The sequence below is a fragment of the Cryptotermes secundus genome, unplaced genomic scaffold (genome assembly GCF_002891405.2).
Source record: "Cryptotermes secundus unplaced genomic scaffold, Csec_1.0 scaffold1356, whole genome shotgun sequence".
In the NCBI taxonomy this organism is placed as follows: Eukaryota; Metazoa; Arthropoda; class Insecta; order Blattodea; family Kalotermitidae; genus Cryptotermes; species Cryptotermes secundus.
In genome coordinates, this window is record NW_019731598.1 from 338461 (window position 1) to 365668 (window position 27208).

Genomic DNA, 27208 nt, shown 5'->3' on the forward strand with positions numbered 1-27208 from the left:
AGGAATCTTCCTGGGGACAAAGGGCGACAGGCGAGTAAGGCTGACAACCTCACCGCCGTCTATGAGCCGATTGTGTAGACAATGTGGGAGCCCCGACGTCTCACAACCGTATGGGCTTCCACGGCCTGTTACAGGAATAGCTCTACCTGCCCTACTGTTCAAATTACGTCTTCAAAGGATGAACTAACCCGCCTCACTCACAACCAGTTTTTGTTTCGCGACGGTGAAAGTTCTTACGGTGGTGGCTATGGAGATTACTTTCTTGTCGGAAGTGACGCCGTGTAATCTGGTAGGTATTTACTGATGATTAAGAGAAAAATTTTGCCCCCATCGTCATCTGTTCTAAAGATAGAGGGAGCAGGTTCGTGTGAAACGTCAGTAATATAGCAGACCACACGGTATCAGAACCTAGAAAACGCTATTTTCAAATTATTTCCTTATTCAAAATATTTTAATTTCACACAAAACCCCTAACATCTAATACTTGAGTCAAGGTAAAGTAAGGTTGCCTGTGTCCTTAATTAGTTAAGCACGACGCCATGAAGACGCATGAGGAGCCGACCTCGTCACTAGATGATGAGTGGTCAGCTTCGCGCCCATGCCGCTTTAACCTCAGGGAAAGAGCCCCTGGTACCCATTGGACAGGAGGCTGGTGTGAACCCAGAGCTGGTCTGGACGTTGTGGAGTAGAGAAAAATCTCTTGACCCTGCCGGAAAAATCAAATCAAATCTCGATCGTTCATCCTGTAACCCGTCGCTATATGGACTTAGCTACATTGTGTAAAATTACAGCCCTCTTTAAAAAAATTAGATTTTTTACTGGCGCTAACGCAGACTGTACAACGGGGAGTGACAGTGCGACAGTGTCAGGACGTAAGCGTTCGTGACATATCTGGGGACGCTTTCTTGGATGTCGTATAGAAAAATGAGGAAAACCATGCTGATCCTATTCATGGTGGCCGATCGAAAAAGGCAACGCCCCTTCTCCCCTAATTAAACTCAGAAGCGTTACAGCTTGAATCAACTTGCTCGATAGAGAGTGCAGGAAGAACTGAAATATAGTCAGTTCAATATAATCCAGTAGTTTCCAAATTTGATACAATGGTCCCCCCCCCGTCTAGAAAATATTTTATCGTGTTGCCCGTCCTAAATTTATTTTATGTATAAAGGACAGCTTTTTCGGCTTTCTGACTCTTAAAATTTACATATTTTAAGTTTAATCAGTATTTAAAAATACTTTAAAAGTTTTAACAACATTTCAAGAATTTCACTATATAATTTGCTCACAATATACCGTGACCCCCACGGAGGCAGGGGAGTCTCACAACATGGAAAATACTGCTTTAATGAGAGGGGTAAATGGTAAGGTAAATTTGTCCCTGTGCTTAACTAATTAACCACTACGACATGAAACCGTATGGGGGAGTGCATGTATAGAGCCACATTCTTTTGACCTCTGCACTAGCTGGAGATGAGTGGTCAGCTTCACGCCCCAGCTCTTTACCCCCAGGGAAAGAGCCCCGCTAGCAATTGGACAGGAAGTTGGGTGGATCCCAGAGCCGGTCTGGACGCTGTGTAGAAGAAAATTCTTGATCCTACCGGGACTTCAACTCCGACCCCTGACCCCTGTGTCGTCCAGGCCGTAACCAGCCGCTATACCGACTACGCTATCCCCAGAATGTTAAGTATCGTCTGTTCTGCTTCATGCAGATTTCGTCTTTCACTGACATGTTCATTATGACGACTGAAGCAATCACGTCTGCCCACAGTTCTGTGTTAAATACTGAATGTTTAAAATGAACGAAATGGCAACAGTAGTTACTTAGCGTTTGGAACGCCAACGGTCGATTGTCTTGTGTAATCTACCAACGGACACGCATAGAGCGCCTGTGCTTGCGGTCGCCCGCGACGTAGACGAGATTGAAGTGTTGCATCCCATTCAGGCGTCCACTACTACATAGCATGCCGCATGGAACTATGAGAGTACTTAGTGAACGCATTTCGGTAATACATAGTGTATTGCAAGTACAGTAAACCCTCGCTAATCCGGGGTACTCGGGCAAGAGGGTGAGGAAGATGTCATCAGGGTGAAGCGATAAGCCGGGTTAGTGATGCCAAAAGTAGCCATAAAAGACAAAAGAACTTAGAAAGCAAATAATTGGAACAATTAATGATATTAGTAGTGCTGATGAAAATAAATACAAAAAACTTTTATTTAAAGAATATGAAAAGACAGTACATTTATTCTTCGATGGAAGACTTGTACTTGTTTTTGATGGTAACAATGCAGGTTTGAAGAAACTGTCAGGTTTTGTCTGAAGAGACAAGTGACTCATCTGCCTTCCTGAATGACATATGTCTCTTAAAGCCTTACTCAACTGTGAACAGAAATTTTCACTTTTGATATTTCTATCCGGATTATCAGACATCTAGATTAACTGTAACCGGATTAGCGAGGGTTTACTATAGTGCATATTGTGAGTACAATAAATAGCTTTAATGGGAACCCTTGAGGCATAACTAAAGCGCACAGTAATGGATCCAGCGTGCATGATTATTCTTGTAATATGTCCTCTAATTAACGAACCACACGCGTACGTGTTTACCGACCTATCTCTGTTTATCAATTTACGTTTCTGCCTATTTGCCTATCTATCTCTTTATTTATCTACCTATTCATGTTTCTATTTAAGTAAATATTTATTTAATTAAACCAAATTTAAAGGGGGAGTCGGGATTGCTCAGCCGGTATAGAGAGGAGCTACGGTCTACACGGCCGGGGTTCGATTCCGACAGAGGCAAAATTCTATTCCACAGAACCAAGAACGATTCTGGGGGCCCACAAAGCCTACAGTCCAAGGGGCACCGTTGGCTCTTTCCCCGGGGATAAATTGTGCGGCACATGAAGTTGACCACGCCCCTCCATCTAGTGCCGAGATGAAGAATGGTGGAGCTATACCTTCACTCCCCCTATACGCCTTCATGACGTTATGCTGAACTAATTAATCGAAGCGACAATTTTACATTTCACCAAAATTGAAGGCTTCTTGATTGTAGAGTGACACATTGCAAAACTATTATTGCGAAGAGCATGACCTCATGGCTTCTAACGTCGTGTAGTTCGGATACAGACGGACGTTTCTGAGGAACATATGATCTCCATCTTCAGGCTCGGTCTTTGTTTGACTTAATCTTCACTCTTGAATATGTAGGCCATATATTCCTTCGAAACGTCGGACTGTCTTCGAACTACAGGGCATTGCAATCCAGAAGACCGTAGTCTTCATAGATGCCGTCGTCAAAACGTAAAATCCAATATTCTTGACTTTGTCCATCATGCGAACTTATAAAATCTTTTATTTCGGAATGTGGTACTATTTCCATCTACAGGCGAAGAAGATATAAAAGAAAACCTGTTGTTGGGCCCCCTGCCCAAAGTTTGAGAGTTTCTGTTCCGACCAGCCAAACAGACTGGGATCTCTTTCGTATTCTGTTCACCTGAAGATGGAAACAGAACTAGTTTCCAAAACGCATGGTTTTAATAAAGTCAGACAATGGGCAACGTCCAAAATAATATTATAGGCATTTAGGTTCTCACAGCGGCTGTTATGCAAATTTCTGTCTTATGGGATATTATGCCATGTAGTCTGTTGAAAATCAACAAATGTTTCGCATGAACATTACGCCTACATCTTCATGGTCAAAAAATTAGCCGAGTAGGAAACCAGCATGAAAGCAGGCAGCAAATAAGATTTTTTCAAAATAATATGTTAAACAATAACTGACTAACTGCCCTTTACGGCCGCGTCGTCGACAAATTTCTCTCACTCTTCATGAAATTCGAAAGTTCATCTTATCGTCCAGCAATGCAGCATCGACGTCTCACACAACCCTTTGGGTCTCCACGGTCTGTTACAGGGATAGCTTCACGTTTTTTTACCTTCATTTAGGGGGTCAAAGATGTCTCTGCGTTTGACTTAAGCACCACTTTAACGGCCGAATGTTATAATTATTGGCAGCAAGTAGCAAGCCGAGCTGGCCGAATGTTATAATTTTTAGAGGCAAGCCACGTGCTTCCTTTGTGAGTGCTGGCAGTTTGACCTTGGGTTTGAAACCCAAACGAACTCAGGAACGTTCATGTCAGACGTTTATTTGTTAGCTCTGAACAATGGAATCGTTTATCAGGGTACTGGTTTCGAAACTATTTACGTTTAGATATGACTGTTTATGACCTGGTGAGCCAATAGAGGTCAGCTTTGTTTTAAGAACTTAGAGGAGGAAATATTCGTGGGCGCTTGCATATCAGTGCTACCAGAGCTTTCAAGGAAATGTGACGCATTCAGGGATTGGTTTGCAGTTTTGAATTGTCAGTTAGGACGTCAGTGGCGGATTTTCTAATATTTCGTTATTAGTTAGGAAGTTAGTGTCAGGCTCCTATATTTCTTTGTATACCATTTTTATTGTGTATCTCGGAAGAGGTATAAACCCACTGAGCCAGTGTTACTTTGTGCGTAAAGACATCTTCGTCACTGTGACTTTCGGTATCAGTGGCGGACTGGCACTTTTCGACTGCTATTGCAGTTACTTTGCATCACAATTTTGCGAGTGTTCCTAACAGTCTCGCTTTTTCAATCATCATAAATTATAGGATTTAGCTGGAAGCCCCCTCCCCCAAGCTGGAACCTCAAAAACGAGCCCGGTACTCATAACTCCTCGATGCTGAAGAACTGGAGGAAATATTGATGGAAAATGAATCTGGAAGAATTGATATTTTGCATTTCATGACAAAATAATCACAGATAATTTTCATTTGTAAAACTTGCCCTTTTGTGTATATGTAGAAAATTTTATTGTCTTTCAGGTTCTTTTTAGTTCATATTCCCATGTTGCATAGAACGGAAAATATGCATGTTTTTCTGAAAGTTTGCAAGGTTAAAGACTTAGGGCCACTTAAATTCCGGCCGTAGGGAGCTGCCGGCAATTTAAAAGTCCGTACGTTAAAGAATTCCACGCATTCTTAACCTCGAAATTATATAGAAGATGACAGGTCATTTTACAGGCTTTCCCTTGGGAAGGGCCCTTCGTAACCACGGAGCTCGGTGCTCCCGAAGGAGGGCATTAACGCGGCATCGACAAGAAATGTCCCTCCGCCTGCCGGAAGTAGTCCTTCAGGCGGCCACTACGCAGAGGGAACTGTCCCTTGTCCATCTTGAGTGAGTGAGTTCCGTCTTGCTTGGTCACCTGCCGAAACGTCGTTCTCAGTCGTGACCGAATTGGATTTGACTCGTCATGATTTCGTTTTGACAGAGTTTCATTATCGCGAAACAGAACTCAGTGCGTGGGGCATGTAACATGCATGATATGAGAGAAAAGGAAAGCATATATAACTTTGTTCGAAATAAGGAGACGTTGCGAAGACTGACGAAAGCCAGCGGCAAATTAGTGCGCTTTTCACAGTAGTCACAGGAAGACCAGCCCCTCCTCTTTCTCGAAGAGGAGGCCGCATTTCGAAACACGTACACGGTTTTCGGAAGAAAAATATTATCATGGGTATCGACGAGGCGCGAAAACAAGAAACAAAAAAACAAATTACTGCACTGCACTGGACGGAATACCTGAAGGGGAGAGACGACTTGGAAGACGTAAGCGTCGATATGACGATAATATTAAAATGGAACTTAAACAGAAATGCGAGTTTGAAGAATGGATTCAAGTGTCGGGACAGTACTTTGTATTATGACACTAACACTTCCATCCACATCCCTTCCAAGCCATCACTAATTAATCACTTTACCACTCAGCACTCTACTTTATGAGGCACTGACAGCGTTGTTAAATAAAATATAAATAAATCAATTCATGTAAGACAACTACTGCCTATCTTATTACCGAACAGGTTGGTTTAGTGGTACCGCTCTAAAATTGTACTCGGGAGGTGCTCGGTTCTAACCTCGACCAGGATATTGGCTAAGCTGACTGAGGTTTCGCGTGGCTTTCTTCAGTCCTGCCAGTAAAATATAGTTATATCACGCCATGACCGTTTCCTTCCTAATGATTTCCAATCCGTTATTTATCAGTCGTCTTGCCATCCGATGCCTTACAGTGCCGACACCAAAAGCATAATAAAATAACCTACAAAAACATTACCATTATAACCACTAGCACTTATTATTATTATTATTAAAGGGGGTGGGTTTCCCCATGCACTTAGACCAGTTATTGGTCCATTATGCGTCCCCCTTTAATTTTTACTGTCCCCATACCCTACCGGTACTGGTGCGTGCTATCAGCCCCGTTCAGCCAACGAGGTCGGCCGTCGGTACCTGATATTTCCCCCATCTACCAGAAGCATTGGAAACTACTTGGGCGGGAAACTGTTGCCTAATTTTGCTCAGAGGTCTCCTCCAGACACGGGAATCTTTTACGTGCCGTAAATCTATGACACGAGACCCACGGCTTAAAGTCCCTCCCGGAGGACTTGTTCCCTGAATTTTCCGCCCTTAAAAATTCCACGACCTCCCAGACTACGGAGGCCGCTTTCCACTAGCACTTAGTCCGGGCCATACTGCTGCTGCTTTACTCCGAATCTCTCCAGAGAATAAATCTCTCGAAATGAGTTCTACACACCTGCACGGGTGACATCTACTGTGCTCTGGGGTACACCTTATGTCTCACAAACCTCTGTCACTGTCGGACAGATAAAACATGGGTCGCAGTACAGAGAGATAAAAGTGGCTCTGACAGACACTGGATTGAGAAAAATGCTCTCCCAATTTGTGATATGAGAGTGGGCTGAAGCTGGAGACTTTGCGATATATCTTTTCCCTGAGCATTCATTGACGCACAAAAAGAAACATCCCTGATCCTGATTTGGGAACGACATAGGATAGCGAACGCTTGTAATGGCCGTTACCAAGATTCTGCGAAGTTGGATGGTTACTCGGTTGTTGTATCAGTTGTTAAGGTTAAATAACATCCATGAGCTATAGCAGGATCCTTATTAATATTTGGAAACCTGAACTTGATCACAGCAATGCGTTTGTTAAAAAAATCGTTTCCTACGTCGCAGAACAAAAACAACACGCCTCCATGACAGAGACCGATCTGTGAATGCCGCTTAGATATAACAAATGTGTTCACCATATAAAGCACATAAACAAGTACTCTGAAGAAAGCAGTCTTCTGGGATTTGGCACCGTGTATATGTGGTGTTAACCGACGTTTCGGAGGAACGTATCGCCTCCATCTTCAGGGTAGAAGAAAAAATATATAAGAAATCTGCAAGCAAAGAGACCGTGAGAACCGGTAAAAGCAGACTGTTCTATTGGTTACAGGTTTTATTTAATAAGTACCTTTCATTACCTAAATACGTGGATCTGTACATCCACTCCCCCATACGCCTTATGGCGTTATGTTTAATTAGTTAAGCACAGGGACAACTTTACTTCACATTTCATTGCTTAACATACCGTCACGATTACCGGGTGTGTGAAGTAGACAGTGTATGGATTGGCAAATGGATTTATTGAACACTTGCATACACCACTCGGAACTACAAGTAATTATAGCGCTATCGCTGATCTACAACATATACAAATCACCATAACATTCGTTAAGCCTTTTTCCAGCCTGATTTTTAACAGCCGTTCCCTATTAACGGCTTCAAACAATGTAGATTATTCAGCTTCTCGCGTTCATGTCGTTATTGTCCGACGAATATCCTACAACTAAACTATAGCGCCAATTTTCTTCAAGGCCACGCAGAAATAACACCCCCGCTATTGTTTTAGAAGTGCGTTTACAGCGCCGTTGCACAGCAACGGTCGCGGCGCGGACCATATAGAAAACACCGTCCTTATACTGTCGCGTGCGTAAATGTTGCGGGCTTTACAACGGCAGTTGTTTACCGAGTCACTGCATAGCAACGGGTCCATATTCGACAATGATTTATAATCCCCTACACTAACCTATCAGGTCACTAATCTCTATATTTTCAGCTATAGCTATTACAGCTACAACCCTGTAGCTTATTGGATTTTTCTGTTTGCTGAAATCTTGGCAGTGTAAGATGAAAAACGACAGGGCGACGAAGCAATGGGAAAGAATGCTGAAAATACTACTTTCTGGAAGTCAGGGATGAGCCAATAACAGCACCTCAGAGACCAATAGGAAGAGATGAGGAAGATATATTACAGCAGAATAAGAGGCAAAGAGGAGAGGAAAATATCTACTAGATTTGACCAGAGTCAGTGGCTGCTTCCCCATGTATATACTTGCCGTGTACGATCTAACATAGTAATGATTAATGAGGGCTGCTGGTATAAGTGAGACATTTTAAATGTCACTCTTTCTTTTAACATCATCATAACGAATTTCCGGACAGAAATAGCTTTCTTTTGTAACATTAGGACACAAGAAATGTCGTCGATCATCAGAAACGTTACAAAGCCGAGTGTAGACTCTTGAACATTTTGTAGAAATGAAGAGATGATTCATAAATAAGGAGGCTCCGTGATAGAGTCTGGTGAACTTCCACCCGTTTGCACGGTGTCACATCCCAGAAGGTACTGCTCGTGTAATGTTTTCACACCGTTGGGCATTAACATCAATTTACAGAGATCTCATTTTTAACTTTTCGAGATTTCTGTCTTAAAGCTTTACATACTGGCTGTCCCAAAACTCAGTTAACTTAAAATACGTTAAACGTTTCTTTATTTCTTAATGAATTCACAAAATTGTTCGAAATGAGATCCTCCACGTTCAGTGCACAACTCACAGTGCTGTGATACCGTTCTGCAAATTGACTGGCAGGTTTAAATCTGAACATTCCCATTAATACGAGAGAATATTTTAGGTTAGCTGAATTTTGGGCTATTCTGTATTAACCTACACATACTCCGAAATGTATTAAGCTTAAGAGTCATTAATTATCCACATTTTGGCAGTAAAATTTATTGAAACCTGAGTAATTCTCCATACACTACCAATTATTTCATTGCTTCCTGATATTTGATACGTACTTCTCACTAAAATACAGTAAACCCATTTCTAATGCCGAGTATTCTTTTTTTTGGGGGGGGGGGTCATCCGATTAGTGAAGCAAAAGATAGCCCTAAAGGACAAAAAAAAACTAGAACACAAATACAATGTAAAATTGAATTATGTAGTTTTGATGAAAATAAATAGACACTATTGTGCTCTACATGACGAAACTTCCTCGCACTATATTTTTGAAGAAATCTGGTGATCAGATGACTGCGTGTTATGTCTGTCGCCGTCCCTCCGGTCTTCTTGCAAACCTTAGGGGGCCCATATACGTACGAGTCTGGCTCGCGAGTCCGATTTGGCTCGGGTTCCAATGAGCCAAACTCGCCCGTGTGTGGGTCGCCACGCGCATACGTGTGTGGTGAAATTAATCCGAGCCCGGCTCCTCCCCGAGCCGGACTCGCGAGCCAGACTCATAGGTGTATGGGTCGCCTTACAGCATAAGAAACAGCTCAGAGCCGTCTCCTCTTTAAGGTCATCCGAAACACGAAACCTCCAGACTGACCGCCAGATTATCCTGCTACAGTTCCAATCCTATTCAATTCCTTCCTATTCGGCGAACCCACGAAATGAAGATCACAGATTCTGAAAGGATCTAAGGTACGTCCAGGCGAGATTCAATACCACATTCAATAACAGGACAGTACAGAATTCAAGATAGATATGTTAAGATGCAGATCACGACGAGATCATTCTAATCTCTATCCATATCCTGTTTCAATGTGACACGCCACACCTGAGGCTCTCACGCTTGTTACTGTGAAGAGAACGCTCTTCCCGGGTGTAACGCCGTGTAGTTCGGAAAAATACAAACGTCACGAAAGGACTTACCGCCCCCCTCTTCAGGGTAAAAGAATAAGCCCAGCAAGGGCCAGGCGTTTGCCGCTTATCTTCTTTTTTATTATTATTTTAATATTGTCTTCTGCGTTATGACACCATGCTTTAGTCTCAAAGGTAGGTACCAATGTTTCGGAGGAATATAACACTTCTGTCTTCAACCAAAACATTGGCCCGCAGGATCCATGAAGATGTAAAAATGAACACACTTTTGAGTGAAATAAAATAGTGGAATGCCACATACGTAAGAAAATTAGAATACCGCTAGTGTATACACTAGCAGTGAACCTACTAATAGCGAAACTACACATAGACTGAAAAGATACACCGTCCTAACTCTACCAGGCAGACCTGAGTAAAACCCCAATACAAAAATTAAAATGGTACTTAAATGAACAAAACAAACAAGTATATGAGTTATGCCACTGGGCATAACTCGTTCGCGAGCCAGGACTTATTGAACATATGTGTTAATAGCGGACTCTGCAGGGGTGTGAAAAGGAAACATCAGCAACCACCTACATAACTACATAGTGTTATGACAGACAGGACCACAGACGGAGATCATCAAATCCCATATTTCAGTATGTTTAATGAACGAATGACCGCCTCTGTCGTCTAGTGGTCAGAGGTCCTGGCTGCAGAATCCGAGGACCGGGTTCGATCCCCGGCCCTAACAAATTTTCTGAGAATTAGTGGGTCTTGAACGGGGTTCACTCACCCTCATGAGGATAATTGAGGAGCTATTTCAAGGAAATAGCGGCTCCGGTCTAGAAAACCGAGATTAACGTCCGTGGGGATATGTTGCGCTGACCACGCGACACCCTCTATCCGCTAAAGTTGGTACTAACTTCACCGACAAGCGGCGATCACTCGGTCGGTATTGTTCGCTTGCGGACTACAGGACACAGAGATTTTAATGAACGAATTCGTGAACCCTAGGTGCGTACTTTCTCCCTGTAAATAGAAATTATTTTGAATGAACTGAATTCACTAACTGAGAGATACATTCTCAGTTCCCGACGCCATTTCAACTAGAGAGGCTAAATACGTAATTGAGAAGGCAGGGCTGGAAACTTTGGTAGAGGCGGCATACACCGCCCACTCAGTTCCAAGCTGTTTCAGTGTTTCAAGCCTCTCCCAACAACGAGACTTGAAGTACCGAAATCCCTGCACTTAACAACCCTCGAGGACCTGAGTGACTACACACTTGCGTTGTAATAATACCCATCATTTCTATGTGTTCATCTTCCACGGGCTTTTCAACTGATGCTTGAGCGTCCTCTTAACTAACAAACTAACTCCATGTTGTTATTCAAATTTAAAATATTTTATAGAACCTGAAGGTTCATTACCGTGTTCGTAAGACCCAGAAACTGGTCTCTATCATGAGCCGAATTAATCCAGTCCATACCACCCAATAGTACTTCTCTTGATATCCATTTTAATGTTATTCTCCCATTTACTCTTAGATCTTTCAAGTGGTTTTCCCTTGACTTGATCATTCTAATTACACTTGGCGAAATGTTCAATTTGTGAAGCTCCTCATTACGCAGTTTTCTACACTCTCCTGTCACTTCATTTCTCTTCGATCCAAATATTTTCCTCAACACCCTGTTCTCACACACCCTCAGACTATGTTTCTCCCTCAATGTCACAGGCCAAGTTTCACACCCATACAGAACCACAGGCAAAATTATAGTTTTATACATTTAAATGTTTATGTTTTTGGACAGCAGACGAAAAGACAAAAGGTTCTGAACTTAATGGGAGCAAGCATTACCAGAATTGAATCTCCTATTAATTCCCTCAGGTTTGATTTGTTATATTTTTTTCCTGTGGCGCTACAGCCCCAATTTGGGCCTAGGCCTACCTCCATGAAACTCTCCGTTTCACTTCGGTTTACTAGATCTTACACATACGGTAGGACTCCTTGGGCGAGTGATCAGCTCGTCGCAAGGCCTCTACCTGTAGACACACACAGAAAAACGCACACAAACATCCATGCCCTGAGTGGGATTCGAACCCACGATCCCGGCTTCCGAGCGAGCGAAGACAGTGCATGCCTTAGACCGCTCGGCTACCGTGACCGGCTTGACTTGTTATAGTCCTTCCCAAATATCTGAACTGTTCCATATATTCAAAACATCTGTTACCTATATCTATGCCTTGATTTTGCTCTGCATTCTGATGACGAGACAGTGATACACACGTAGTTATCCCCGCGTTTACTTCTAGACCAACTCCCTTACCAGTGTCAGTTAGAGTTTCTGTGTTTTCTTTATGATGTCTATGTTACCTCCGGGTAGATTACATCAAATTTCGATGTTTTACTGTGGTTCCAAAACTTTTGAACCTTGCCATATTTTCAAACAACCAATTAACCATTCTTGAGCATCTACTTAGTTTTGAAAGAAAATTTTCATCCCTGGAGGAAGATCATCGTAAGGCGGCCATGGCCTATTTCAGCATCCGCCTACAATGACTAATGGTAACTAAGGATCTCATTTAGTGCCGCTAGTAAGACAACCGACGCTCGAACCGGGGAATTCCTAAGTACAAGTCCGAAGCTATTAGGAAATGCTCGGTGTTCTGATGAAGTTGATTTACATCTATCTGCTGTTCTGAAACAAATAAATTGGAATTGCCGTCTCGGGTTCGATTCCTGATGAAATTATTGGATTTTCTCATTAGACCTAAACCTTCCAGCCGCACTATGGCCCTGGAGTCGACTGAGCCTCTCACAGAAATGAGTACCAAGAATCTTCCTGGGGGTTAAAGAGCGGCCGGCGAGTAAGGTTGACAACCTCACCGCCATATGTGAGCCGACTGTCTATAGTCTCTCGACGTCTCACAACCCTATGGGCCTCCACGGAATTGTTACAGGGATAGTTTTACCTTTTGACCCTCTTATGGATGAAGCAATTAAGACACCTCTGCTTGATTTTTTGTACGTAATGGAATGTTGGGGAAATACACCAAGCAAAGGTCATAGGTTAAATTTCGAGGTTGAATCAGTTCGCGAGACAGGAATCTTCCACTGCGAAGGGTAGGGTTTTCGGGAAATAAGAATTGGATTAGTGTAAAATACTGAAACCTTTTCCAATTTAGATTGTCCAATTAGACCAATTATGCTACGAGTGAGTCTGGAGCTGGGAGGGAAATTGGACAGAAATCTCTCTCCCCCGTTTGCTTCTTCTGGAACAGATTAAGGTTTCTAACCCCTAATTTCTCTCTCATATCTGAATCAAATTATTAAGGATAAACAGAATTATATTAGGATGTATATCTGTATTTGTAATGAACGGTTCAAACCAACTGTCACGAGAAACAAACTTTCTACAAAATAATTTCAAGTCTGTTCCTTCAGCAACAGAGAAATCGATCCTGATAATCTCTTTTCGTTGATAACAAGTCTGTCTTCGTCATCAGAGTCTGACGCGCCTGCAGGTTGGGTGGAAGTAAAAGACGGACTCCATATAAAAAGGGTAACAGAGAATGTTCATTTGTATATTTAACAAGGACGTTAGTATCTCAGTTTACATAGCGTTAGGTGGTAGGATAATTAGTAAATAATGAATTGAAAACGATCTGGAAGGAACCAAATAAATTAAATTTGTACAGCTTTTTAATTAAGCACCACGTTATGATGATAATGCGGCATGTAAACCTGTTGCTAGGCAACGATCGCGAAATGAACAACTATACAACTGCCGTTGCTAAGTAATAACTCTGCAAACAACGGCCGTTGCTAGGCAATAGCTCAGTTACAATCACGTGGTCACCCAAACAGATATGGACGCAACAATTACACAGCAAAAGAAAAATAGTATTTTCTACGCGGCACGTGCCGAGATATTATAAGCAGGGCTAGTTAGCTATTCCAGTCAGTTAACTGGTTGGTGAGTTAGTGATTTAGTTAGAGAATCGCTGTAGGTCAGTCCTTGTGAGCTGTTGCTGTTAGAAGCTGGCAGCTGAGGCTGGGGTCAGTTCTGCAACCCAGAGCAATGGGAACGTCCGCCGTTGAAAGCCGATACCAAGCAACGGCAGTGAAGACGTGACTATGGACACTGGTGTGTGTAACAATGAACCGTAAAATGCAGTCACGCGCTGTACCAAAGAGTCCAATAAGTCCGATCATCCATCCAAAACCCGTCTATAGTCACAAATCGTGACATTATCCCTGTTGGCCTGGAGGAACTGAGGAAAACCATTGAAAACCTCAACCAAGATAACAGATGTTCCGGATAAGATGCGAGTCTAGCAACTGCCGAACGCGAATATGGAACATTACCGGTACTCTGACCCAATCCAGTCTATTTCTTCAACCCGAGGATCAGGCAATAAGGGATTGTTCCGAGACTAAGGACTGATTGCATATTGTTTTCGTAGGCTTTTCCAATTCTCTTATTCCTTGAGGCCCGTAACAGTAGCTTCCTGATCAGTGTGCTCTGCAACGTAATCCACATTTCTCTGTATTTACGTACGGTATCAGTAACTGGAAAACCCCCATTTGGAGGCCGGGTCGAATACTTCCACCGTAGCCCTGCGAGTCGTAGGAGCTGACGAAAAGGCAATCCAGTGCCTGAGTGTATAACCCAGCCACCCTGTTCCTGGGGGACATAAATGAGGTGACCTGGCCCTGCAGGTTGCGGGAGTCTCTAATTTGAGACAGTAAAATATGGTCATGAGTCCCACGAGACTCGGACCTGAGAATGACTGCGCTGGCGAGGCCAAGCAGCAATTGTAAACGATCCAACCTCTCGTCAGAGAGGATGTTACATAAGAACTATAACCGCGAATATTCTGTTGGAAACTAAAATTAGTGGTCGTGAGTCTGAAGAAGCTTGTCGCTAAGATGAACTGATTGGCGGTAAACCGCCAATTGTAAAGTAACTCTGACTGGAAACTTTTCATGTAACTCGTTCATTCGGTCTGGCTGTATAAATTCTGCCAGTGTTTGATGAATCTCATCTGCCGAGATTCCAATACTTGGCTTCCTCTTTTCATTAAGGTCCTGCTTTCAGGCCCAGTCTGAGGCTTGCTTTTATTCTGTGGAGTCCCAGTTGCACATATCTGGACATGTCATTCTCACATTCTTTCTTATAAACATTTATTTTCGCACTTAATTAGTACAAACTAACTAAACCAACTCCATGGAGATGAGCCCTTCTTAAGAAGCCGCCAGTCGCTTAGCTGCTCTAGAATTTTCCCAACATTTTATGTAACTTGAAGGTTCATTATCCTGTTCACAAGAGCCCTCCACTGGTCTCTGGCGTGAACCAGATCAATCCAGTCCATACCATCTCATCGTATCAATCTAAGATCTATTTTAATATTGTCCTCCTACGTACGTCTAGGTCTTCATAATGGACTCTTTCCTTCTGGCTTTCCCACCAAAATCATATATGCAATCTTCTGCTCTCTCATTCTTGCTACATTTCCTGCCCATCTAATCCTTCTTGACTTGAGCATTCACATTACGCTTGGCGAAGAGCACAGGTTAAGAAGCTCTGTAGGATTTGAGGTTCTCACACCGTTGGTTATGAAGAGTACTATCTTCTGGAATATAACGCCGTGTAGTCCGCTGAAAGTCAACGTATGTTCCGGAGGAATACGTTGCCTCCATCTTCAGGGTAGAAGAACAAGCCGTGCAAGAAACCAGCGTGAAAGCAAGTGGCAAGCCGAGCTCTTCGACCCTGAAGATGGAGGCGACGTGTTACTCCGGAACGTCGGTTGAATTTCAACGGACTACACGGCGTCGTATTCCAGAAGATAGCTCATCATTATGCAGTTTCATCCATCGCAGTCAACACGCATTACACGGAAACTTAATTTGGACTTACGGGAGGGCTGCGGTACAGTTGTGCTTAACTGGTTAAGCACTATGCCATTAAGGTGTATGGCGGAGTGGATGTATAGATCCACGTTTTCTTGGCCTCGGCAGTACTTGGAAGTGAGTGGTCAGCTCCACTCCTCGGCCGCTTTATCCCCAGGTACCCACTGAACAGGAGGCTGAGTGGACATCAGAGCCGATCTGGACTTTGCGGAAAAGAGAAAAATCCCTCACCCCATGCCTGGAATCGACCCCCGGACGTCCAGCTCGTATCCCGTCGCTATACCAGCTGAGCTATCCCGGTTCATGCGTCTGTATTTCCGTGTGTGAAAGGCCTTGAACTCCTCAACCCATGACGATTTCACTGTACCGTTCTGCTCCGAAAAGCGCCATATAGTATCGCTGGGAAGGCCACAGTGGTCTGTCGATGCGTAACGCTGAGCGCGCGCACCGAAGTGACCTGTTGTCCCTTCGAAGGAAAGAAGGGAGACAAAAGTATCAAAGGCCACCCGTAAGTGGACGAGACTGCATTACCTTCCGAAGTCAGGGTGCCCTAAGTGTGAGGGCGCGGCTGTCTGAAGCACTAGAGGTTCGATCAATCCTGTAATATACCTGATCCCTCTACAGTCGAATGCTTGACAGTTATTTCCACCGAGATCGCTGTCTGTAGGGCGTGACGCAAGGTAACCTGGTAAACAGGTACAGACGTTTAGGGATACAGCAGAGTAGATTATCTTTTGTTGACTTTAGAGGAAACTAATTTCAAATATGGAATTTGATCTTTCCGAATATTATCTAAGAAAAAGGTACACTGCATTATGGAATGCCATGCCTTGTAGCCATTACAATTTCACTGATGTTTCGGAAGAAAACACTATCTTATTCAGGATAGAAGAATAAGTCAAGCAACCAATTCAGGAAGAATGATATGTGTACATAGTGTTTCGATAGGAAAGCCATGTGCGTAGATTGGGGATGTTATAAACAGCATCAACCGGTTGGTCATAGTAGCAGAGACATTACGTGCTCCCTGTGAGGTACGGACTGAATTATTATACACTATGCTGAAGAAATTCAGTCTTTGAAATGTTAAAGAGTACGTAATAATAAATTAAGATGAGAAGTGAGCTAAATTCAGGACCGCTTCTGTGGTCTACCGGTCATAGTTCCTGGCTACAGATCCAGAGGTCCCGGGTTCGATCCCCTACGCTACCAGATTTTCTGAGAAGTAGTGAGTCTGGAACGGGGTCCACTCAGCCTCGTGAGGATAATTGAGGAGCCATTTGAAGGAAATAGCGGCTCCGATCTAGAAAACCGAGATAAACGGCCGTGGGGATCCGTTGCGCTGACCACGCAACACCCTCTATCCGCTAAAGTTGGCACTGACTTCGCCGACAAGCGGCGATCGCTCGGTCGGTATAGTTCACTTGCGGACTACAGGCCACGGAGTTATAGTTATGTGAGCTAAATTCATACGACTCAGAAGAGGGACTACTGAAGGGCCATTGTACATAAAATAATGAACATTCGGGTTCCACAAAGCAGAGAATTCCTCGAGTTAGTTTGCAAAGAAGGGTCCTGTTCCACGCAGTCAGTTAGTCGGTTAGTTAGAAGAAGTTAAATATTTCTTGCGCACTAAACCGGTAGCTCTCAGCTTAAGGATCAGTCTTTCCTCCCTATACTGTTGTCGTGAAGTACCGTCTCAGTATGTCTCTGTCATAAGTCGGACGCCTAGCGCCGACGTCCCACCATGATGCCCTTCGTCAATCCCAGGTTCGGTCACGTGGAATTTGTGAACAAATTGGCACTGGGGTAAGTTTTGTCCGAGTACTTCGGTTTCCCCTGCCAACTGTCACTCTACCAACTGCTCCACATTCGTCTAACATCTGGGCCTGGTACAATAGACCCCTACTAGGGGATGGCGTACTACCCAACCTCACGAATAAAAGTATAAAAATGTAAATCTTTAGCCACGCTTTTAAACTATATCCTGCGTTCCTCAAAACCAGGGCTGCCCGACTTCCAGTCCTCTAGGACCCACACTGTACCTTAGGTACCTAACTGCAGGCTGCCATACAAATATACAAATTTCTTTACACTGTATCGATGCAAAATATTTTGCCTTGTAATGATCAGATATATGAAGAAAAAGTACAGAATATGAATTTATCACATAAGGTTCAAAACATGTATTTAAATTAAAAGTTTAAGAGTGCTGTCTCCTGGGATATAACGTCGGGTAGTCAATTGACGTTTCGGATGAACATGTCTCCTGAATCTTCATGGTCAAAGAATAAGGCAAGCAAGAAACCAGCGTGAAGCAAGTAGCAAGCAGAGCCCCACAGATCCTACAAGCTAAATGTCGCTGTTTATAAACTTCCGCAGTTTCAAGTTTGCTAGGCTGCATACATATCATGCGCTATCATGTAATCATAATTTCGTAATTTCTAAAAATGATTTATTGGTGTCGTGTGAGATCTACTGAAAAATTACGTGGAATATTTTGTGAGCATCTTCCTTTCCTTTTTAGTCTATTATCTTTGTTTAAAGAATAAAATTAGGCTTATGAGATCACCTTGCTGTCTGTGTCTGTCCACCTATCTGTGTATCGATCTTCGTCCATCTGTCTGTGTATTCCAACCCCTAATTTTTGTTAGGAGTCTTATGAGATCACCTCATTGTCTGTGTGTCTGCTCGTGTGTCCTCGCATTTTTTCCTTTTTCTGCGCAGTTCACGTCGTATCAAAGGAAAGTAGGCGACTGTTTCTCCCAAGAATATCTTTTTTCGAAAAAAATAACGTACTTTAAAAGAGGAGGAAATGTTAACACATCTTATGAGGAGCTTAGAGATGTTCTTGCAGGCTACACAGAACCAACCGGGAGACGTATGTGTCTCGCGTACCGCAGTTTGGACAGCCCTGCTCTATTCGATGGCAAAAGGCTGCTGAAACGCTTAGCTTTTCTTGCTGTCATGACTTCCCTTGCAGCAGCAGAACTGAGCAGGAAGCTACAAATAACCACCTCAATTTATTTCCCCACTTACCACAAAATCTTAAACATTATAATGATAATTATTCCTGCTACGTCCTCTTTATTAGCGAAATTCAAATCAGAAACTCAGCGATGATATGTTTATCAGTTTCATGGCGCCGTCACGTGTTCTCTAAGTCATGCTCTGTCAACTATAATGAAAACTTGCGCTTTCTTATAACGCGGGTTTGCATTACATTGCTCTTTGCGCTCAGTGAACAAATGAACTCGACCGGGCCGTTGCCACACCCTCTCCAACGTCTGCTGAGAGCAAAAGTGAAATATGCATAAAACTCCCGCCTTCCAAGAGAACTTTTAGCTTACTTTCTTTATTTACAAAATCACCTTAATGTTTGTCTGTGTGCTCCTCAGTGTGTGCCAACCTGTCTGTGTATCCTCCTAAATTTTCGTTTTCTATACGGTCCGTGCCGTATCAAAGGAAAGTACTCAATTCTTCCCAGAACTTCTTGTGTACGAGTAATGTAGTGTCCTTTAATTTGCCAGGAAGAATAAAGTTTAAAAGTATCTGTAAATTATTGAAACTAAGAAAGGTGGCTGTTTTAACGTCTTAAGATAGTGGCTTACGAATGTTTCTACCATCTGCTTCAATATCTAAAAGACTGCATTTCCCCCACTACATTTACGTGTTTCGTAGAATTCTCGGGATGTACTTTAATGGATAATATTTTGGAGCCGGCATAGCTCAGTCACTAAAGTGACAGGCTACTGACTTGACAGCCGGGGTTCGATTCCCGGCAGTAAAACATATTTGTTCTCCCAGCCTCCCGTTTAATGGGTACCGGGATATTTTTCCCTTAGGTAAAGCGACCGGAGCGTGAGGCTGACCCTTCACCTTCATCTGTTACCGAAGCCAAGAATTATGGTGATATAACTCCACTCCCTCGTACGTCTTCATGGTGCGATGATTAATTATTTAAACGGACATATTTATCTCCACCTTTTACGTTCATGAATAATTGTTTTAATGATTATATTCGTCTTGCGCTAGAATAGCTGATATCCGGGCGCTGCAGGCTGTCACCGCTCTTATGAATAACTACGTCACTGAAGAGTTTTCGTAATTTGAATCGCTATTCTCCATAACCCGGTCTGGAAAACCGAAATTAACGGCCGTGGGTATTCGTTGCGCTGACCACGCGTCACCCTCTATCCGAAAGAGTTGCAACTAAACTTCGCCGACAAGCGGCGGTCGCTCGGTCGGTATAGTTCGCTTGGGGACTAAAGTCACGGAGTTTTATTTTTTATTTTTCATAAAATAATTGTTACAATTGTGAGTTACCATCCGGAACAATAAAAGAAGAACGAGACGAGAAAATAGGGAGTGCCCAATAAATCTAAAACCCATCACACCACGTGACAATATATTAAAATCTTTCAGATAAACTGCTGCTTTAAGGAACCTGAACAATGTTTCCAGCCTAAATGAATATGCTAGTAGGCTCACAGGCTTAATGGAGCATAGTTTTATTGCATTACATTGCCTTCTCACTTACTTAACTCCAAAAAAATCAGTCAGCTGAAAAGTATTCTGTGTTGTAACGGTGTGTAGTTCGGGAGAGAGACCGACGTTTTGCAAGAATATATCGCTCCACTATTTATGGTTAAATAGTAAACCAAACATGAAACTATCAGAAGCAGGCAGAAAACTGAGTTCGGCATTATTTTCGACCCTTAAAATTGATCCAATATGTTCCTCCGAAACGTCGTGCAGTCTCCGAACTACTTCTTCATAGTCACCACTGTCAAAACTTCAAATCTTATACAAATCAACTTTTCCTTACAGTTTACTGAGTTACAAAATCGTAAGGTATGATACATTGTTCGCTGCTGTCATGTTTTAATCTACCTGAAGCAATTTATTATATTTAGGGGAGGGGGAGGGGCTGCGGCCGTCATGCTCGTTTATCTTCGGTGCCACTCGTGTCACTACGCTCTCTGCTTCACACCTGTCATTTCCTGAAACCGTAACAGGAACCCCCCACCACCCGATTCTGGAAGATCGCTATACAAACCCGTTCCTTTCATATGAATATGCTTTTACGGATCCATAAATTACCTGTATCCCTATGCAGATTGTAAGAATTCTCGAATCTTTCATCACCTGCTATAAATAGCACTATGCCAGCAGAACCCCGCCCTCAATTCGATACGATCCTGAGATAAGCGATACTTATCCCATCTCACAACCTACCTCCATAATAATGTGGTAGCGGAGAGCCGAGTTGCAACATCACTAATAAAGCAAAAAAAAAAAAAAAAGTAAAGCTATCCCTGTAACAGGCCTTGAAGGCCCAGAGGGTTGTGAGACGTTGAGGGTCCCACATTATCTAGATAATCGGCTCAAAGATGGCGGTAAAGTTATCAGCCTTACGCGCCGGCCGCTCTTTACTCCCCAGGAAAATTATTTAATTAATTCCTGGTACTCAATTCTGTTAGAGGCTGAGTGAACTCCAGGGCCATAGTGCGGCCGGAAGGACAGCATCACTAATACCAAAAGAATCCACCCTGCTCACGATTCTGAGCCAGTTCCACCCATTTCCCACCCTCACAATGTATCTTCCTAAGATGTACCTTATTAATTCTCTGGTAGCAAAACCTGGGAGTTGAACACCACTAATAACAATTTCCCACCCATCCTCACAATGTTTATATCCACTTTCCTTCACTGTTATCCAAGCTGACGTCTCCAGTAGGGTTTCCCCATCAAAATTATGCATGTAGGAAGGCCCAGTCCTCGTCCCCACTGCAGCTCATCAAAACCTCCACCTCCACCTCGCGCCTTAATAACGGTACACAACTGCTTTAAACTACCAAGTTCCTCGTTATGTAGTTCACCTGCATCACAGTTCTTAGATCCAAATATTTTCAAATCAGTACAAATATGAAAGGGGGATGCAGTAGCGAAGTTGTTTGAAGCACTATGCTACAAACCAGAAGGTCGCGGGTTCGATACCTGATGAGATCATTTGATTTTTCAATTGAACTAATCCTTCCAGCCGTACTATGGCCCTGGGCTCGACTCAGGTCTCTTAACAAAAATGAGTACCAGGAATCTTCCTGGGGTTAAAGGGCTGCCGGCGCGTAAGGCTGACAACCTGACCTCCATCTGTGAGCTAATTGTCTCACAACCCTATGGGCTGCTCTCACTGTCGCCTGTACATGTATACAGTTTAAGAACAAAATGCACCAGACATCGCGGTTGAGTGATTAACGCCCCAGCCTCGTATTTGAGAAGTCTTGAGGTCAAAGCTGGGACCCTGTCCGGCTATCCTGATTGGGGGTTTTCTTGATTTTAATCAGTCCCCCCAAGCAGATATCAAGATAATAAGTAAGTTCAGGGAAGAACTGTCTAGCAACGATAAGAGGAGACACATATAGCAAGACGATTTGGTAAGCCTCCTCCTGTTCTTTCAGAATAAGGAAAGTAGGCTAAAAGAACAGCCCAAGATCGCTCCTTTCCACATCTAACGCGTTTATCTATTCACTATTAACTGATCATTCTGTGTTATGTATTGTAAATAAAATTACAAAATTTGTAACGATAGTATTATAATACAATTATGTGTTTCTGGACATTATTCATTATCCTGTTTTTATTTAAAACACACAATGTTTCGGAGACTGGATTCTGTCGCCGTCTTCAGATAAAAAGCCTACTTATTTGGGCGCGATCCCTGCCTCCTGACACGAGCGCCAATCCTATCTTGTGTTGGCGCTGGTAACCGGAGACAGAGATTGCGTCCAACTGAGTAGTTCCACCTGAAGACGGAGACAGAAGCCTGTTTCAGGAACGTCATGAGTTTAAAATAAAAACAGGACGACGAATAATTTTATTACAGTTTGTTTAACGACGCTGTTACAGCAACGACTGGTGGATGATCAGGGTTGTAATAGTGAATTTAAAGGGATGTGAAACGAAATCATGGTGACTCAATTTAAGGTAATATCCCGGTATTTGCGTAGAGGTACTGAGGACAACTAAGGAAAAACTCATTCAGGTTACAGGTGTCCCGAATGAAATTCAATTTGGACACCTTCCGAGGCTTTGCCGCTACAGACAACTTGCGCGACATCACTCGGCGATATACGCGTATAATGTGATAAGCTGGAAAAAAGAGTGGCTTACCAAGTCGGGGATAGTGACTGACAGGCTAAGAGTAACAAGGCACTTTTTGTTGTTTCAGGATTCCTGTCATGGAACTCTGACACGTCACATGTGGACCTGGAGAAGGAGTTGGAAGCGCTGACTAGTCAAGCACCAGAGGGGGAAGAGGCTCGAAATGGTAAAGGGTTTTGACATTCTAACCGAAAACTGCAACACGTCTTGGCATAGGTGGTGAGTCGCCGGGTTCAGTTCCAGAGCAAGCCATGTGGGGTCTGTGTTGGGCAAAGTGAGCCTGGGAATAGACTTCCTCGAAGTACTTCGGTTTCCCCCCTTGTCGATCATTATACCTCTAATATGCCATTCTCTCAATTATCATCCGGGGCCGGTAAAATGGGCCCACTTGCGGCCCAAGTACCGAAAGCCTCGGCCTTCCCCAACCACATTCTTGTCCGCCAAAGGTCTCAACAGTCGTGCGACCGTAATGATATCTAAGAACTGACTACAGAGCCACCTGCAGGATAAGTGTTATACTGATTACGGAAACAGCACGTTTTTCTCAAAACTTTGGTATCCAAGTGAACTAAGCAACTTCATTCCAGGAGGAAGTTTTCAGCACAGCCTAATAAGTCTGAATTTGTTTCTAGTAAGCACGGGCAGTCATGACACACAGGCTGGCGCCAACTCCTGCTTTGTCAAGTTACGTTTTTCTTCTTAAATACTGCAAACCTGATGTTAGGCTTTGGGATAAACAGTTAAAGCTGTCCCTGGGCTTAATTAATTAAGCATTACGCCATGAACACCTACGGGGGAGTTGAGGGATAGCTCCAGCATTCTTGATCTCGGAATTAGAGGTGAGTCTTCAGTTTCACGCCTCGGCCGCTTTACCCCCGCCGGGAAAAAACCGCCGGTGTCAATTGGATAGGAGACTGGATAGGCCCCAGAGCCGGCCTGGACGTTGCGGAGTAGAGACAAATTTCTTGCTCCGGCCGTCCAGTCCTTAAGCCTTCGCAATACCGACTGAGCTATCCTGGCTCCTTAGTGTTCTTAAAAATAGTTTTCTAATATTGGCAGGTAATGGGGGGGGGGATTGTACCTATATTGCTTGCACAAATTAGTTTCACCGAATTCTGAAAAATTCCATGAAAATTAATTATTTTTAAACCCCGTTTACGAGGGAGAAATTGTCATTAGTATTGTCACGTGGAGTGTGACTATAGTTGGGGTTTTGGATAACTGGACTTACTGACCACTTAAAGTCGTTAACTACGATTTCCACACTTCACAAATCACAAGAGCACACTTTCAAGTGATCTCAGTTTGTTACTAGAAGTTTCCTGGTAATGGTTCCTCACAATGTGTAGTTCTCTGCTTCCAGGTTCATGTCCTCTCTGAAATGCGGTTCCCTTCCAACTGAATTCTTCTTGTGTCAGAGTCCCATAGAGAACTGACTTGGTTGCCCCCGTTGTCTTCCTCATAACCCCTCGGCACGGACCGAGTATAAACCGCCTTTTCCTACCTCTATTGATGCGCGTCGTTTCGTTGCTGCGGGAACATCTTTGTTTGCGATTGTCACCTAACAACGGTCCTGGTATATCCGTCCAACTCAAGATCGTTGCATAGTAACGCCTGTACACGCTACAGCATTATACACGTATGTGATTCTTTTTTCTCTGTAACTTTCGTCTGAAACCTTTTCCGTTTTTGGTAAATATTTAGTGAGATATACATCAGTTACTCGTCTTTATGCGAAATTTCCGTTGATGTTCTCACAATTTAACCGAAACTTGATTTTTTTTTTACTTTTTTCGTAAATCTTGCCGATAACATCAGAGATGGTCCCTGAAACGTCGGTAATTTTTAACCAGATGACACGGCTGATTGCCGGAGAAGACTTTATCAACTTTCGCCGCCGTGAAAACTTCATGGATTGTAATAATATACACTATACATGAAAACAAAAGACTGATCGCTTGCTCGTTCATGACCCACTACATAACTTACATTCATGCAACTCTCGACAATTCGCTGCTAGAGTACCCGATGCCATGTAATTTCAGAACTCCCATCTCAGACAGACATGTAAATTGCTGCTGGTCCTCGCCAGCATTCATTCTTTGTTCTGAGTCCCCACGACCCTGGGATTCGTGCAGTTCTTATGGTGAGTTTCTATCTCTTCGTTACAAAACGCATTATATTGTCGAGTGCATTAGTGAATATTAGACGGGCTATGGATTGGATGAATTGGATTTATTGACCACTTATACACATAACTTGGAACAACATGTAATTACAGATCTATCGCTGATCTACACACTTCACAGTTCTTCGTTAAGCACACACCAGTGTCCTCAGCCTGCTACACCCTCCACTAGTCGTTTCCTGGTAACGGATTTTAACACAGGACCTGTAAGAATCTCAGTGAATTACAAACTTCAAATATCGTTGTACTATAGCACACAAAGTATTATCTTCATAACCAGACTTTCAAATCCACTGAACTGCACTCAAGAATTCTAATGCCTCAGTTCCTCAAATCAACTCATCTGCTCCCAAGTTCATAACCTGGCACGCTGGCGTCTCGAAACTCAACTGACTTAAACGATCTTCTTTCTCCTTTTCATGACCCCTCGGAATGGACCTCACAGAAAACACTGCTCTCCTGTTGTTGCGTGAATTCATCTCCGCGGAAACGTGCTTAGCCAGTCTCTCCATAGCAACGGCTGAACGCGTCACATCCCGTATCGTGACAATTCCTCTATTGTTGCGTGCGGGCATTACCTAGCAACGGCTGTTTCTCTGGCTCCACAATTCTTGCTTTGAGCAATTACACCACAATATATAGGCCTATATGGTAAGATAAGGGTTATGTTAGTTAATGAAAGGAAGGTTTAAGAGTGTTGTTATCCGCACAGGCGAGAGGCTGATCCAGTATGCCACCGAGAATCTGGTGACGGAAGTTTTGATCCATCCTCAAGTGAACACCCTGCTCCAGTGCGTGCGCAACCTGCTGTCCAGCTTCACCCGACACCGGCATCTCATCCACGCGGGTTACAGCTTCGCCGGCAACGGCTCTTGGATCCTCCAGGTCAGACGAAAGAAGACAACCACTACAGAGTGGCCCAAAAGTCAGTTAATTTAAAATATTCTCTCGTGTCAATGGGAATGTTCAAATTTAAACTTGTCGGTCAATTTCTAGAACAGTATCACAGTGTTCTGAGTCATGCATTGAATACGGAAACATTTCTGTAAATTCAATAAGTAATTAAGAAATTGCTGAAGTATTTTAGTACATATTTTACTAATTAGTTGACTGACATTCGGGCCACCTTGTATTAATTTTAATACACTAACGAATGATTAGATGAGTCACTAAATAGATTGAACTCATTTAGAAAACAGTTGCTCAGCTCGTCAAAGAATCTGTCGCTTTTGAAGTACCTAGAATTTAATTACCGTGTTCATACGCTAATAATCATTATCCTGAGCCAGATGAATCCAGTCCACATCCTCGCGATCATATTTCTGTAAGATCGATGTTATTTTTATCCTCAAGTCTACGCTGCTGTTAAGTAACAAAAGAGTACAGACCATATATCACGTGAATTTAAGCTGGCCCAGAGATTGGGATTATCTCTGCTAAAATGCCCACCGGAATAAAATCTCTTACATTTTCCTATCATCTGCTTAAGGTAACAACTAAACCAGTTTCCGAAACGTAAAAATTTAAGGTGGAAGAAAAGAGAAATACAGACAATGCTCAGAACATCAGTCAGGAAAATCAGTGGCTCTCAGGGGGATGAGTGGGTATTACGATTATGGGAGCGGCCTCCGTAGTCTAGGGGTAACGTTCCCACCTCATGACTCAAGGTACGCGGGTTCAAACGGGGCGGAGGTCGTGGAATTTTTAAGGGCGGAAAAATTCAAGGAACAAGTCCTCCGGGAGGGACTTTAAGCCGTGGGTCCCGTGTCGTAGATTTGCGGCACGTAAAAGATCCTCATGTCTGTAGGAGACCTCTGAGCAAAATTAGGCAAAAACGTTTCCCGCCCAAGTAGTTTCCAATGCCTCCGGTAGATGGGGAAAGTTATCGGGTACCAATGCCAGTAGAGGGCCGACCTCGCTGGCAGAAAGGGGAGAGTTATCGGGTACCCCTGCCAGTAGAGGGCCGACCTCGCTGGCAGAAAGGGGAGATAGCGGGCACCAATATCGATAGGGTATGGAGACAGTAGAAATTAAAGTAGGATGTACAATAGAGTATTAGTATCCATTCGGATAGGTCCCAGAGCCGGTCTAGACGACGTGGAGTAGTGAAAATTCTTGATCCTACCAGAACTGGAA

At 43.3% G+C, this 27208-nt stretch overlaps 1 protein-coding gene and 1 long non-coding RNA gene across 2 annotated transcripts in view; one reads left to right on the plus strand and one right to left on the minus strand.

The window, feature by feature from the left end:
- Positions 1–27208, minus strand: part of LOC117282547 — a 266690-nt gene that overhangs the window by 227877 nt on the left and 11605 nt on the right. The gene's annotated exons all lie outside the window — the stretch shown is intronic.
- Positions 1–27208, plus strand: part of LOC111867265 (microtubule-associated protein futsch) — a 272255-nt gene that overhangs the window by 212811 nt on the left and 32236 nt on the right. The window contains exons 2-3 of the mRNA XM_023856968.2: positions 22952–23050; positions 25785–25957. Coding sequence (XP_023712736.1) covers positions 22952–23050; positions 25785–25957 — 272 coding nt within the window. The remainder of the gene's footprint in view (positions 1–22951; positions 23051–25784; positions 25958–27208) is intronic.